The sequence below is a fragment of the Branchiostoma belcheri genome, unplaced genomic scaffold (genome assembly GCF_001625305.1).
Source record: "Branchiostoma belcheri isolate BF01 breed outbred unplaced genomic scaffold, Haploidv18h27 scaffold140, whole genome shotgun sequence".
Lineage (NCBI taxonomy): Eukaryota > Metazoa > Chordata > Leptocardii > Amphioxiformes > Branchiostomatidae > Branchiostoma > Branchiostoma belcheri.
In genome coordinates, this window is record NW_017802825.1 from 687,247 (window position 1) to 702,204 (window position 14,958).

A 14,958-nucleotide genomic window follows, 5' to 3' on the forward strand; every position below is an offset into this window, starting at 1 on the left:
ACATATCCACTCGCACACACACACTTGTCAGAACCACCTTACTACAGTAGTTGTTTGCAGAAAAAATATTATAGAAATTCAACTTTTACAGCAATCGTAAGTTGTTTTATGATTAAATACCGTAAATCTGTTCCCCATGTTTAGTACAGGCTTGTGAGATTGAACAGTAAAATGTCGGAGTACCGTGCTTTTTCTGACGTACATTGATTGCGACACGTAGTCAATATACACACACCTTGTTCAGTCTTCCCAGACCGATGTTGTTCTCGGTACAGTGAAGAGTGATGGATAGTGGCTTTTTTGCAGGAAAAACTCTTGTCACCGTCAAAATCCAGGTTAAAGTAACGGTTCCCACTAGCGACTTGCACTGCGTACGCGGAAGTCCCCAGGTATGACCTCACCTGCTGGGCGGGGCTTGGGAAGGGGCGGGGCTTGGGAAGAGGCAGGGCTTGGGAAGGGGCGTTCCTGGAATGTTCCATTGATAGGGGACAGATATGGGCCTTTTTTACAATTCATAGTGAGTCATACATAGCATTAGATACGTTGGACCTTAGTTGGAAAAACAAGAAATAATACATTTCATACGCCGGTTAAATATTTAGAATATGAAGTTAATATCTTGTATAATTACCTCAATAAAATTGGCATTTGACTCTAATAGCAACAGGGACTGCTGGATATTGCATTTCGTTGCCTCTTTTTAAATATACTGTACAATACAGTGTTCTAATATAACTTGATTCACTGGATTATAATTTCATTTTTAAAATTGACCATAGCTTGCTGGGATTCTTGGTTATGCAGGACTAGGACAATGATTAAATGTTTCAGAAAGTAAATGACAAAAATAGAGTCCACCGCATGCTTCATGTGTGTTTTAAAAAAAAGGTGCATGGGGAATTTTTTACATTTCATTGTCTTTACACAACATTTTTTATATATGCTACAATATGTTGTACATGTATGCAAGTGCCGACACAAAAACACACTGACACGCACTCAAACTCACACATTTCATTCAGTTCATCGATCATTTGCACAATATATCCGTTTTCCCAGGAAACGCACTAGAAGAGATACCAACTGCTTATCTTAAAGTTGTTTTACTTTCCATAAAAGCGATGTGTATAATACATTTCATACTGTTTACATGGGGATCCCCTGCATCTATCCCAAGAGAGTTTAATGTTATTTTATATGTTAAGTACAAATGTGAACGAGATGAGCAAAATTTGAATTTCACTAAGCTTAATGTACGTCATATCGTGTAAATATCTTCCAATGTGCAATTCTACTACGACAATTGGACTACGAGATTGTGTCGTTGTTAACGTTTTAAAATGAATGTACATCTTTGAACGTAATTCAGCTTTCTGCTGCAATGTTCGTGATTTTAGCAATAAACCATTTTTGATTGATTGATTGATTGATTGATTGTTTGAAGAGACATACTTACAAAAAAACCAGAGATTTATTTACAAAGATCACGCTACATATAAATTTTAATTTACATGTATGTTTAAAATTATGTTTAAAAACATTATGTTTAAAAACATAATGGAGGCATAATGTTTCACGTAGCAAAAGTATTCATTATCCATCTTTATCATCCACTGCCATCATTTTCATCCATTACTTGTCAATAGCTTCATTTTAAGATTATAACATTGTATATATTTCAGAGTAGAGACTACAATCCGGTATTAAATAGCCGATTCTACAGGTATAGAAATCCCGATCGGAGTCTCTGCGGATAAAGACTACTTTCCAACCATATACAGACATGTTTTACAATATTGCGCTACATGTAAATTAGACATAATGTTTATTTAGAAGCAGAAAACGTCGTTACTGACTACAATTACAGACACATACATCAAGACGTGTCAACAGCTATAAAAACATATACTGTAAATCAGGTAGAGACTTCGATCCGCTAGAGATGTACATCCAGATCGGTACCATGTGTCACAGACACTCTAACAGAATGTTGTCTATGTGTTAAAATGATTTCCCATTTGCAAATCATAAATCCCCTGTCAAAAAAAGACAATTGAACTTAAGTAACATTAAAGACTCCAATTTTGATTTCTACTGGTATACAGATGCCCTCTTTCCTTAGCCTGAATGAACCTCGCTTTTCGACGGCTCCCTATAACTAGTCCACCCAGGCTCTTGGAGTGGGTAACTCCTTGAGCGCCGGACAAAGAGCTTGTGTTCACAGGCTACCCTTTCGTTAGATACTCCTTTCTATCTGTAGAATGTAATTGTAAATATAATAACTTATACGTTAATCTGTTAATCATTAGTTAATGTATGTATAGTCATGTAGTCATGTCTATATGTGGCCCCCGCCATCAGCTTTGCTGCCAGGGTGGCCACTGTATTGTGAATGTCGCAATTTTCGAAATAATAATAATAAATAATAATAATCTGTAGAATCAGCGATTCTATCCTTAGAGATCCAATCAGAATTTCTGTGACAGAGACCCCTCTTGAAATATCTTCCTGTAGAATCAACGATTCTACCAGACCATAGTCTGTAGCCTCTAGTCCGACATCTATATAAATCATGCTCGTCTTACATTTAAAGGTCAACAATAGTAAATTTAAAGCAAACATGAAAAACAATGTCCAGAAATTGCACATCCAGGTACCGTTCGATAAAATGATCCCTAATTAACAGAATAAAAACTATTGTCAAGGAATAAAAATGATAATAATAATAATAATAATATATTACAAATAAAGTTTGATTTAACTAAACAACACTTTTAAGGTGTAAAAAAAGCAAAATTCCGTCTTTGGTTTCTACTTATCAAAATTTCAATTAGATCTTATTTGACCTTAATAAAAACGGCGTGTTTAGTATGTGCAGTGCCATATAAATTTTCAATATAGTTTCCAGCTTATATAATGGTGCTGTTTTTTTATAACTATACAATTGGCAGAGGAGAGCATATACAGTTACGAAAAGGTATATTTTCTTACCGATTACTCAGTATCTGTTTCATCTGTTTCTTTAGCTTAAGATATTCGGTGGCTTTTTTGTAATCACCACGATCTCTATAGGCCACGCACAGATTGTTCAGTGAACGGACAATATCAGGATGGGCAGTGTCCTCACCATAGATATTCCGCATCATCTGCAATGACTGTTCGTGATAGCTGACCGACTTTCTGTAATCCCCAAGGTCCCTCCAGGCCCCACCCAAGTTGTTAAGTGATGCTGCAATATCAGAATGCGCATTACCCTCGCCGTAGATAGTCCGCCTCATCTGCAATGACTGTTCGTGATAGCTGATAGCCTTTATAAAATCCCCAAGGTTTCTCCAGGCGGTCCCCAAGTTGTTAAGTGAGACGGCAATATCAGAATGTGCAGTGCCTTCGCCATAGATCGTCTGTTCCATCTGCAGTGACTGTTCGTGATACCCGACCGCCTTTCTGTAATCGCCAAGGTCACTCCAGGCCTCACCCAAGTTGTTAAGTGAGCCGGCAATATCAGAATGTGCAGTGCCCTCGCCATAGATAGTACGCCTCATCTGTAGTGACTGTTCGTGATAGCTGACCGCCTTTCTGTAATCCCCAAGGTCCCTCCAGGCGTTACCCAAGTTGTTAAGTGAGGCGGCAATAAAAGAATGTGAGTTGCCCTCGCCATAAATTCTCCACTTTATTTGTAGAGACTGTTCGAAATAGCTGAAAGCCTTCCTGTAATCCCCAAGGTTCCTCCAGGCGTTACCCAAGTTGTTAAGTGAGGCGGCAATATCAGAATGTGGATTGCCCTCGCCATAGATACTACGCGTCATTTGTAGAGACTGTTCGTAATAGCTGATAGCCTTTCTGTAATCCCCAACGTTACTCCAAGCCTCACCCAAGTTGTTAAGTGAGGCGGCAATATCAGAATGCGCAGTGCCCTCACCATAGATACTCAGTTTCATCTGTAGTGACTGTTCGTGATAGCTGATAGCCTTTCTATAATCCGCAATGTCGCCCCAGGAGTTACCCAAGTTGTTAAGTGAGGCGGCAATATCAGAATGTGCAGTGTCCTCGCCAGAGATAGTCCGCATAATCTGTAGTGACTGTTCGTAATACCTGATAGCCTTTCTGTAATTCCCAAGGTCCCTCCAGGCTACACCCAAGTTGTTAAGTGAGGCGGCAATATCAGAATGTGAATTGCCCTCGCCATAGATAGTACGCCTCATCTGCAATGACTGTTCGTTATAGCTGATAGCCTTTCTATAATCCGCAAGGTCGCCCCAGGTGTTACCCAAGTTGTTAAGTGAGGCGGCAATATCAGAATGCGCAGTGTCCTCGCCATAGATAGTCCGCATAATCTGTAGCGACTGTTCGTAATACCTGATAGCCTTTCTGTAATCCCCAAGATTCCTCCAGGCGTTACCCAAGTTGTTAAGTGTGTTGGCAATATCAGAATGTACATTGGTCTTGCCATAAATAGCCCGTTTCATCTGTAGTGACTGTTCGTAATAGCTGACCGCCTTTCTGTAATCCCCAAGGTCCCTCCAGGCTCCACCCAAGTTGTTAAGTGAGGCGGCAATATCAGAATCTACAGCGCCCTCGTCATGGATAGTTCTCTTCATATGTAGTGACTGTTCGTAATAGCTGACCGACTTCCCGTAGTCTCCAAGCTTGTCCCAGGCCTTTCCCAAGCTATCTAGCGAGTTCATGATGTCCCTGTGTACTGTGCTTTTGCCATATCTAGATTGGTATTTCTCTAATGTTTGCTCTGCGTATGTCTTAAAATTTTGGTAATCGCACAGACTTTCAAATACTTCGGCTTTAAGTTCTGAAGAATCGTCATAAAAGATGGAAGGTTCTTCCAAAGGCTGAGTTTTGGTCAGCTGTGAAATAAATTGTTTTACTGGTCTTTCTGTGAAATAGTACCTCAGTAGTTGTTTTGTATTTGAGACGTAAAACACTTTTTGCAATATCTCCCCGATGCGCGTATCAGTTGACATTGGTGATAAACCTGACATGTTTTCCACCTGACCACGGTTGTTCATATAAGTCCGCAGTCTAAGTTCTGCTGAGATACTGACCATCACCATCAAGTGGTGTGCATTCTCACTACTTACGACTCCTCTGTTTTCCATCTCCTGAATAGTTTTCCAGATTGTAGTTGGCTGTATGTTATTCAGTAGAGCCCAGAAGGACACTGCAAGGCTTGAAAATCGATACAATTCTTTCTTTACATTCTGCAGACTGGCAGTGAGAGCTTGGCGTTGAAAAGTTGATACATTATCAACCAGTACAGTAATTGCCATTAGGGGGGCTCTATTATTATTTTCGTGAAGTTCCTGAGTGAACAAAGAACTGTACTCTTCGACCAAACCCTGTTCCCCTGTGATAAAAATTGCATTTCCCAGAACACTGGCGAGATGGTAGCCTTTCTTTAAATGGAACGTAAGGTCATCTTTCAGAATGTTAGTCATATTGCTTGGTGTGTGGATGAGTTCGCTTGTTCCTGTGCTGTTTCTACCCCTGCCCAATGGAGTCTTACATGCATGTGGCATGGCTCCATCGAACGCAAAACCTCGCGGTGTTACTGAGTCATAAAACCAGTTGTCCAGGGGGTCGTCTGAGTAGAAATCATTCAGAGACTTAATCCCCATGGCCGGGAGAATGGTTTCTCCCAGGTTTATCACTTTGAGATGCAGGTAATGGGTAATATTGCGGAAATAGGTAACATTTTGCTCTGATTCCTCCTCTACCAAGATGGCGAATTCCAGGTCAGAGTACGGGGTTACCAATCCTGTGGCTTGTGAACCTAAGCCTATCATGGCGTACTTACAGGGAGGGGGGCCCATTGCTTCCATGCATTCACCTACAAGGCCAACTATGAACGTTTTACGCTGATCACCAATTGTCTGAAACAAATCTTTGATTGCTTCCACTCTCTCCATTTCCACTTCTTTTATCCTAGGGTCATTGTCCTCAAGGCTATATGGATCTACCTCTTGTTCTATTCGTTTGATTTCTTTATCTACGTAGTCCCTAGTAGCCTTCAATTTCAACTTGTGTTTCTGTGTGTCATCAATGTTTACCTTCTTTGCTATCTTCAGGACTTCCTTTACAAATGCTTGGGTTATTTCTTGGATAGTTTCCGCCACATCTTCTCTCCTTGATCTTACCAGTGCTGCGTTACAGAGTGCTGCAGCCTTGGTAAAGTCGCCCCCTTCCATTGACTGGACTCCTCTCTTGAGATAGACTTCACCCATCTTGTACAGGGGTTCTGCCTCTTCTTTGTGTTGACCTGTGGAAAAATTAAAAATGGTTATCTGATATTTGTGTCCTTTTATCAGGAAGTAACGTATTCAAAGTGCTTTATTATTGAAACTTTTTATATTGTTAGTACCATTATACGATCGTTAATTAATACACTTGTCTAAAATTTTGAACATATTTCATATTACCCTAACATGACTTACCTTTGGCATGAACAGACTTGAGTGCAGCAGCAAAACTTTGTTCTGCTTTCTTTAGGTCTTCATTCTGCAGTGCTCTGTAGCCATCTTGTAGATGTTGTTCGTATACATGTACATGTATACTGTGGCAAAATGGATAGCATGTGATATAAACACCAAATCATTGAACAATAATGTACTCATGCGTATTTTTTTGGAGGGGGGGCTGAGAGCACCGGCATAAAGTACTTCAATTACATCATATTTTCCCTAAATCAGGTTTGGCAATATTTTGAATTTGAATTTGGATATGAAACATTGCCTATATCATGCTTTAAACAATGGTTAGGTATCAATGACTAGAACAAACCTGTTATCATCGTCCTGTGTTGTCACAGCAGCTGCAAATCTTTGTTCTGCGTTTACCAGGTCTCCAGTCTGCAGGGCACTATACCCATTTTGTGGATGTTGTTCGTGGATACTGTTACAAAAAAAAAGATAATGATATAACTTGCGTTCTATTATTTGAAAAAGTCTACTGCATCAGCAAAAGAAGATCACTAATCAAGTCAATCATCAGCGGCTACGTCTTCATAGACGTTGAATGACCTGCAGAGACGAAAAGACAGCTGACCAGTGGGTGGTGGTGTTACTGCTAGCCCCCCAGGCCAAGGGTATATTGAAAAAAAAAGGCTGAAATTCCCAAAGACGGGTGGCGTGCAACTGATGAGGCATAAAAGCAACATCAACTAAGGTGTGTTTTTTGAAACTAATATAAATAGCAAACTGTACTCATGTGAACTTCGTATGTAATATTTTGAGGGTAAAGCGCCACACACAACATGCACTCTTTCTGTTACATGCATGTTACGTGCATTCAAGGGGTCATTCGAGCCCTGGAAGGTATGGTAAGATGTTGTGTAAGATGCAGTGGAAGGATGAATTTTATTACCTTCGACAAGAAGGTTATGTTTTCGGTAGCGTTCGTGTGTGTGTTTGTGTGTGTGTGGTTTAGCAAGATAACTCAAGAAGCAGTGAATGGATTGAAATGAAACTTGGTAGGTGGGTAGGTCTTTATGAGACTTAGAAATGATTAGATTTTGGGCCCCCTGGCGGCTTTCCTAGTTACTGCAGCAGAACTTCCGGTTTGGATATCTCGTGTTCTGGATATGCTAGGGTCACGAATTTTGGTTGGTAGATAGCTCTTGGGGTAGGGAAGAAGTGACATGAGTTTGTTCTTTTTGTGGTAGCATGGTATGTTTTCGGCGAAAATTTAGAGAGGATGGCTTTGTGAGGGTATCTGCTCAGTTATGTCGATAGAACCATATATTAAACTGTAACGTTGATAAATTGTAAGTAAATACTAGATATGAAAGCGTCCCCTTTCTCTGTTAACTGTGGCTCTATGTAAAGACAAACCTGCCATCGTCCTGTGTTGTCACAGAAGCTGTAAAGTTTTGTTCTGTTTTCTCCACGTCTCCTGTCTTCAGAGCACTGTAGCCATCTTGTGGATGTTCTTCGTATTTACTATGACAGAGATGGATACCATATAATATAATATAATATAAACACCTGGCCATTACAAAATGCACTCATGTAGGAATCGTGTCTATTTTGGGGCTAAAGCACCAGCTAAACTACTTTAATCACGGTGAATATTTATGTATTACTAATTGAAATTCAAACATTACATATTTTCCAACTTAATGCTGTTTAAGAGATTGAAAGCATTAGGCATAATTATACGAGTGACAAACCTTTCTTGGTTATCCGGTATTGTCACACTGCTGTTTGTGACCTGACTCTGTCTTGTACTCATTCTGTAAAGAATTATTGATTGACATGATTACAATTTTGTTCTGAATAGATTTGTAATACATTTAAAAATTCACTGAAGTCTAAGGCCGTGTTCATGTGAAGTCAGTGAAGGCGGTTTACATGTGGTTTACCCCGAAGCCGGTTTCAAGTGGCTCCATCTGAACGCTCCAAATCACATTAAAAGCGCCTCGATCCCAAACCACTTCTAGACTAGAGGTGGTTTCGAATCGGTTTTCCCGCATCGCGATTTGCGTCTGAACGCAATGTGACTTCGCCTGGTCATGGATTACGGGGTGATATTCCTTTATTTATATGCAATACCAAATTTTACGTGGCAGCAACTTAAAGAGAAGTAATGGTCAAATAATGTGTCCGTTCTAGGACGAGCTTCACCGCCTCTGGCGGGACCACGTCGGCATTCGGCCGAGATACGCTGGGAGGGGGGCATCAGCAAGCAGGTCGTTAAGCTTGGACATTGATAACACGCCACCTTGCGTGTTTTCATCAAACAACAATGAATGCAGTTTCGGAGAATCGTGATCGGGCACGGTTTGCAAGGAATGTATTGCACGTGGACCAGATGTGCGGAATGCGAGTTACCCGAATCGCGGTTTGGGTGACTTCACATGAACAAGGCTTAGGAGGGCTGTTTTAGTTCCTGAGCTCACGTGTCAAGGAGAAAAAGGTCACGGTCAGTATCGGAGGTTATGTCTGCAGTGGCATGATTAATGTTGTTTTGGCGATCACAAGGGGGCGTTTCTCGTGGTAGTTACTAACTTATGTGTATACAACAATAGATTGAACTGTAAATTCGATCTTAGTCGATAAATCGTAGCCGAAATAGATATGAAAAACGTTCAAAATCTCATACTTTAAGCTATGGTAATGTATCAATGACTAATACAAACCTGCCATCGTCGTCCTCTGTTGCCACACTGCTGACTTTGACTCTACTCTGTCTTGTACGCATTCTGCAAATAAGCATTAATTGTCACAAGTTTGTTCTGAATGGTTTCAGAATACAATACATTTGAGAACTAAATACATTTACTATTAAAATACATGTAAGTATTAAACAGATATGAAAACGTTAACTAACACATACTTTGGGTACATTTCAGTGACTAATACAAACCTTCCATCGTCATCCTGTGTTGTTACGCTGCTGTCTTTAACTTGATTACTCTGTCGGCAACCCATTCTGTAAAGAATCAGCACATTGTTTATATAATCATCCTGAAGTTTTGTTATGTATCTTATCCACGAAGCGCAACGGAGTCATTGTAAGGCTACACACAGCGCAGTCTTTTTAGGTCAAACAAAGGATCCATAGGACATAAACCTCCGTAAGCTGTAACAGAGTTTGTGGAGTGGGCGAAAGTGTACCTATCCTCCCCTTTATAATAAAGTTCACGGCAACTGCTACAATTACAAACATCAAATCAATGTCACCAGTAACAGCACATGGTTTAAAGGTTGGGTAACAAACTAATACAATAAACAGCTGCTGCAATACTGAGAAAAACATTTCAATACGGCGTCAATATCAAATAAAACACATTAACAACACATTGACTATGGACGATATCACGCCACTTTCAGCACAGAATTGTCGCAATGTTGTTTTGTTGTACCTGAAAATTCACTGCCGGCGTACATTGCGACACCTAGTCATGATATACATACCTGTTTCAGTCTTCTAACAGACGTTTTTTGACCTCAGTACAACTAGAAGTGGAGGATAGCGACCTTATTGTAACGAAAAACAACACTTTTTCCCTCAGTAAAAAGGTAACGGTTCCAACTAGCGACAGACTACACGAAAGCGGAAGTCCCCAGGTATGACCTCATCTGTTGGGCGGGGCTTGGGAAGGGGCGTTTCCGGAATGTTCCATTTACAAACGATAGGGGACAGATCTGGGCCTTTTGTGTAGCTCACTGTTTGTTAGTATTACATACGTTGAACTTTACTTCTAACGGAAATAATGCCCTTTCGTTGTAGATCACGAACAGTGTATATACACAAAGTAGGATTTCACAACTCGTTTGAATTAAATTTTTAAAAAATTAGTTGATCTTGTATCACTATATTTGCTATATTGTAAGACTAAGACTCGGAACAAGTACGATAGACACCGGTGCACCATTGCCTGACGCTGTGCCCTTGGGAAAGGCACGTTACACTACTCTCCTTTCTTTAACGGTGGAGTGAGGCCCTGTCTAAATGTGTGCCAAAAACACACTACGGATTTGTTGCTTCGGTGTGATACAATTTGCATATTTGTCACCCAGAGCCATATTTTTATATTTATTCACCATCCACAACAAACTTTTATACACGTACAATGTAAATCTTAAACATTTGAAACACAATTTTACCTTGTACTTTGAAGGTTAACTAAATAGATGAAGTATTATGGTGGAAATCTGGGCTAATACGCGGTTGATACCAGTAGATTTACCAAGGGATCATGGGATTTTCCTATCTGGAAATACCCATGACGTCATAGCTTAAGAACAGCCTGTTCAGGGTTATGTTTCACCTGTCAGAATTGACTTTTTGTGTCGAGGATTCTTTGTCATAGTTGCAGCGTCTTGTTATGTCAAGACATGTTCCTACTTTGTCCTGAATCAGTAGATCCGAAATGCACCTGTTCAACTGTGTCAGACTCTGTAACTCAGACCCCCCCCCCCACACACACACACATACCCACTCGCACACACACACTTGTCAGAACCACCTTACCACTACAAGCAGTTGTTTGCAGAAAAAATATTATAGAAATTCAACTTTTACAGCAATCGTAAGTTGTTTTATAATTAAATACCGTAAATCTGTTCCCCATGTTTAGTACAGGCTTGTGAGATTGAACAGTAAAATGTCGGAGTACCGTGCTTTTTCTGACGTACATTGATTGCGACACGTAGTCAATATACACACACCTTGTTCAGTCTTCCCAGACCGGTGTTGTTCTCGGTACAGCGAAGAGTGAAGGATAGTGGCTTTTTTTTGCAGGAAAAACTCTTTTCACCGTCAAAATCCTGGTTAAAGTAACGGCTCCCACTAGAGACTTGCACTGCGTACGCGGAAGTCCCCAGGTATGACCTCACCTGCTGGGCGGGGCTTGGGAAGGGGCGGGGTTGGAAAGGGGCGTTCCTGGAATGTTCCATTGATAGGGGACAGATATGGGCCTTTTTTACAATACAGTGTTCTAATATGACTTGATTAACTGGATTATAATTTCATTATAAAAATTGACCATAGCTTGCTGGGATTCTTGGTTATGCAGGACTAGGACAATGATTAAATGTTTCAGAAATTAAATGACAAAAATAGAGTCCACCGCATGCTTCACTTGTGTGTTCTAAAAAAAAGTGGGGAATTTATTACATTTCATTGTCTTTACACAACATTTTTATGCTACAATATGTTGTACATGCAAGTGCCGACACAAAAACACACTGACACGCACTCAAACTCACACATTTCATTCAGTTCATCGATCATTTGCACAATATATCCGTTTTCCCAGGAAGCGCACTACAAGAGATACCAACTGCTTATCTTGAAGTTGTTTTACTTTCCATAAAAGCGATGTGTATAATACATTTCACACTATTTACATGAGGGATCCCCTGCATCTATCCCAAGAGAGTTTAGTGTAATTTTATATGTTAAGTACAAATGTGAACGAGATGAGCAAAATTTGAATTTCACTAATCTAAATGTACGTCATATCGTGTAAATATCTTCCAATGTGCAATTCTACTACGACAATTGGACTACGAGATTGTGTCGTTGTTAACGTTTTAAATGAATGTACATCTTTGAACGTAATTCAGCTTTCTGCTGCAATGTTCGTGATTTTTAGCAACAAACCATTTTTGATTGATTGATTGATTGATTGATTGAAGAGACATACTTACAAAAAAAACAGAGATTTATTTACAAAGATCACGCTACATATAAATTTTAATTTACATGTATGTTTAAAATTATGTTTAAAAACATTCTGTTTAAAAACATAATGGAGGCATAATGTTTCACGTAGCAAAAGTATTCATTATCCATCTTTATCATCCACTACCATCATTTTTATCCATTACTTGTCAATAGCTTCACTTTAAGATTATAACATTGTATATATTTCAGGGTAGAGACGACAAATATCTAGAATTGGTGTGAATTTCTTGTTTTATTCATTATTGAGAATTTCTCGCTGATTTTATGCATATTCTATGGTTCTATAATGCATATGTTTTCCTGTCTTTTTTCGTGTACGAGACACCTTGGGGTGCCTTTCGATAACTATATAAAATGTGACCAAGTCTCAGTTGCTCAAATATCCTAACTTTCTTCGTCCGTTGCTTGGTACTTTTTGTCTCTTAGAGTCTTTATTTTCCAAAGATGGCAGATCCTTATCCTTGGCCTTGGAAGCTCCCCTAACCGAGGGCATTCTCCTAGAACTCTTGGTGGTTGTTCCATTGGATCGTCGCAAGGAGGCGCTCTTTGGGGCGGCTGGCTTCGGACGACGCCCGCGGCAGAAGAACAACCAGACGCTCAGTAAGAACACCGTCAGTAGAAGGATGAAGTAGACAGGGACACACGCACGGGGGCCTTGACTGGGCGGGTTGTCCTGTGGAGAGGAGATCGACATTTGTGGAAATAGAACGAAGGTCAAACCCTAACCAGTCAAATCAATTGGACATAAAACTTGACAAACTTACTGTAACAGTGGCGGGGTTATAGGCGCTACGAACTGATCCGGCCGGTGGGTCTAGACCTTTTAGCCGAATAGTTAGAGCGTCTGGGTTGTGAACTGGGTCCGGCGTGGGTTCGATCCCGGCCCGGGACAAGGAGTGTCTTTCTGTTTCTACTCTCCTAATTCTTTCTTACATTACGATCACGTCTACTACCTGGTGATCAGGTAGCCTGGTAATCATTCTCTATGTTGGCTTTCGAATGCATGTTCGGCTGTAGTTTGCTACAGGCCTTTCCTTTCGCAGTGAATCTTTTCAAACGACCTGATTACCAGACTATAACTTTTGTCGCCGATATATAGTTGCTATAGCCGGGACGGTGCTACGAAAGAAACTACCTTACCTCGCATATTCCGTCAGCTTTGCTGATTTTGTAGCCATCCCTTGCCACCTCTGCCTGAAAAAAGATACAGCAAGAGTTTTTTTCTAAATGCACAAAACTGAATATTTATAAAACAAGCATACTTTAACCAAGACTGGGTAGTAGACCTAAGCATGGAGGTATTCTTCGGGAAATGGCCTTTCGGAGGGTTCGGAAGAACCCCCCCCCCCCAGGCTCAAAGGTCCACTTTTTGGTCCACTTTTTATGTAAAGGTCCACTTTTTGGTCCACTTTTTATGTAAAGGTCCAAGATTTTTCTTGAAAAGATGGACTGGAATCGTAGAAAAACTGCTCCCTTTGTCATTGAATAAAAATTCATCTCTGATTTTTTCTTTGAAATCCTATCAAAAACGCACGAAATGCCATTTTAGAAGGTTCATTTTTCAAAATTTAAAAAAAAGGAGCTCATACCTTTGCCAAAACCATTGTGCTGGTTTGTAGCTCTTCAGCGTCTAAAACTCGCCGACGAAACTTCTTCTTGAAAGCAGATCGTCTCTTACCCATGGTTCTTGTCGGATATATACGATAAAATGTGTGCCTCCTCTGATAGCGGTTAGTGCACTAGTACTAGCGAAGTCTTTTCTTAGATGATATGAACCTTTCAAAACAGGCGTGCGGGCTTATATACCCGTTCATTGACCTAAGTTCGAGCCACTAACCATCCTAATGTTATTTGACCTTTGCAACGAATTGTAAAAGTTGATATAAAACTTACAATAAACTTTATTTTCTCCATATGTGATATTTTGCTACTTTGTTCCCCGAATACAGGCTTGTTATGAAAATAAAGTCTTCCATATTTGTAAGCCACCTGTCAGGACCTAGCTGTTAGGTCAGCGGACATGGGATCGAGAGGTCACGGCTTCGATTCCTGGCATTCCTGGCCCTACAGCAAGAATTAGTCATTTTTATGGATGACATCAGCGCGCGCATTGATTTGGGGGGGGGGGCAAGAAATTGTGTTGCCCTCAGCCGTTAAACATGTTGAAAATGGGCAAAGATCGATGTATGTAGCCTCGCCGAATCATTGATGGCAGATAACTATGAAGAGGAGATAAGACAAGGCTTTCAGGTCATTTGGTTTTCGGTGGATGTCATCCATAAAATTTGATTGCTGTGGCCTTACCTGGGTTCCAAATAGTAGTGGCTCTGAGCCTGAGTTGTAACCAAATTTTCATACAACGGCATTCAAATCTATGCTTCAACTCATTTTGATAATGCATTCCGCTATTTTCGCCAATTATTACATTTTTAGTCCAACAAAGGGCCCAGTAGAGACCTTTTACAGTACTTTTATTTGTCCAACTGAACAAGGTCGCTTCAAAAGACCCTCATGAGATCACCCCCGCCGTTTCAATGGTTTAGTCCATAAACAAGATGGCGAACGTGGCATCAGAAAAAGAGAGATTGTTGGACGAAAAAGACGAAGAATCGTTTTTTCCCGGCGATGACTCAGGTATTTCTTAAATATTTATAATTTTGATTATCCACACATCATATTTTTCGGTATTCGTTGCTTAAAAACGTCTTGGAGCTTGAAGTAGTAACGTTGTTTTTCGTGTGTTTGGGGGGGGGG

General features: G+C 40.3%; 2 protein-coding genes across 6 annotated transcripts in view; one reads left to right on the plus strand and one right to left on the minus strand.

Moving 5' to 3' along the window:
* Positions 1–11,277, minus strand: part of LOC109464791 (tetratricopeptide repeat protein 28-like) — a 20,325-nt gene extending 9,048 nt beyond the window's left edge. Inside the window, exons 1-8 of one of the 5 annotated variants that reach the window (XM_019761863.1) lie at positions 11,184–11,277; positions 9,376–9,441; positions 9,149–9,211; positions 8,180–8,242; positions 7,842–7,949; positions 6,793–6,903; positions 6,447–6,565; positions 2,749–6,271 (exon numbers count right to left, since the gene is read on the minus strand). In XM_019761863.1, coding sequence (XP_019617422.1) covers positions 2,988–6,271; positions 6,447–6,565; positions 6,793–6,903; positions 7,842–7,949; positions 8,180–8,242; positions 9,149–9,211; positions 9,376–9,440 — 3,813 coding nt within the window. In that variant the 5' untranslated portion in view covers position 9,441; positions 11,184–11,277 and the 3' untranslated portion in view covers positions 2,749–2,987. Of the gene's footprint in view, positions 1–235; positions 374–2,748; positions 6,272–6,446; positions 6,566–6,792; positions 6,904–7,841; positions 7,950–8,179; positions 8,243–9,148; positions 9,212–9,375; positions 9,442–11,183 lie in introns of those variants that run through there. The other 4 variants (XM_019761866.1, XM_019761864.1, XM_019761867.1 and 1 more) reach the window with 4 other exon arrangements.
* A 3,482-nt stretch (positions 11,278–14,759) lies between these two features.
* LOC109464770 (synaptic vesicle glycoprotein 2C-like) overlaps positions 14,760–14,958 on the plus strand; it is a 12,434-nt gene continuing 12,235 nt past the window's right edge. Inside the window, exon 1 of the mRNA XM_019761844.1 lies at positions 14,760–14,838. Within this exon, the coding sequence (XP_019617403.1) occupies positions 14,760–14,838 (79 nt within the window). The remainder of the gene's footprint in view (positions 14,839–14,958) is intronic.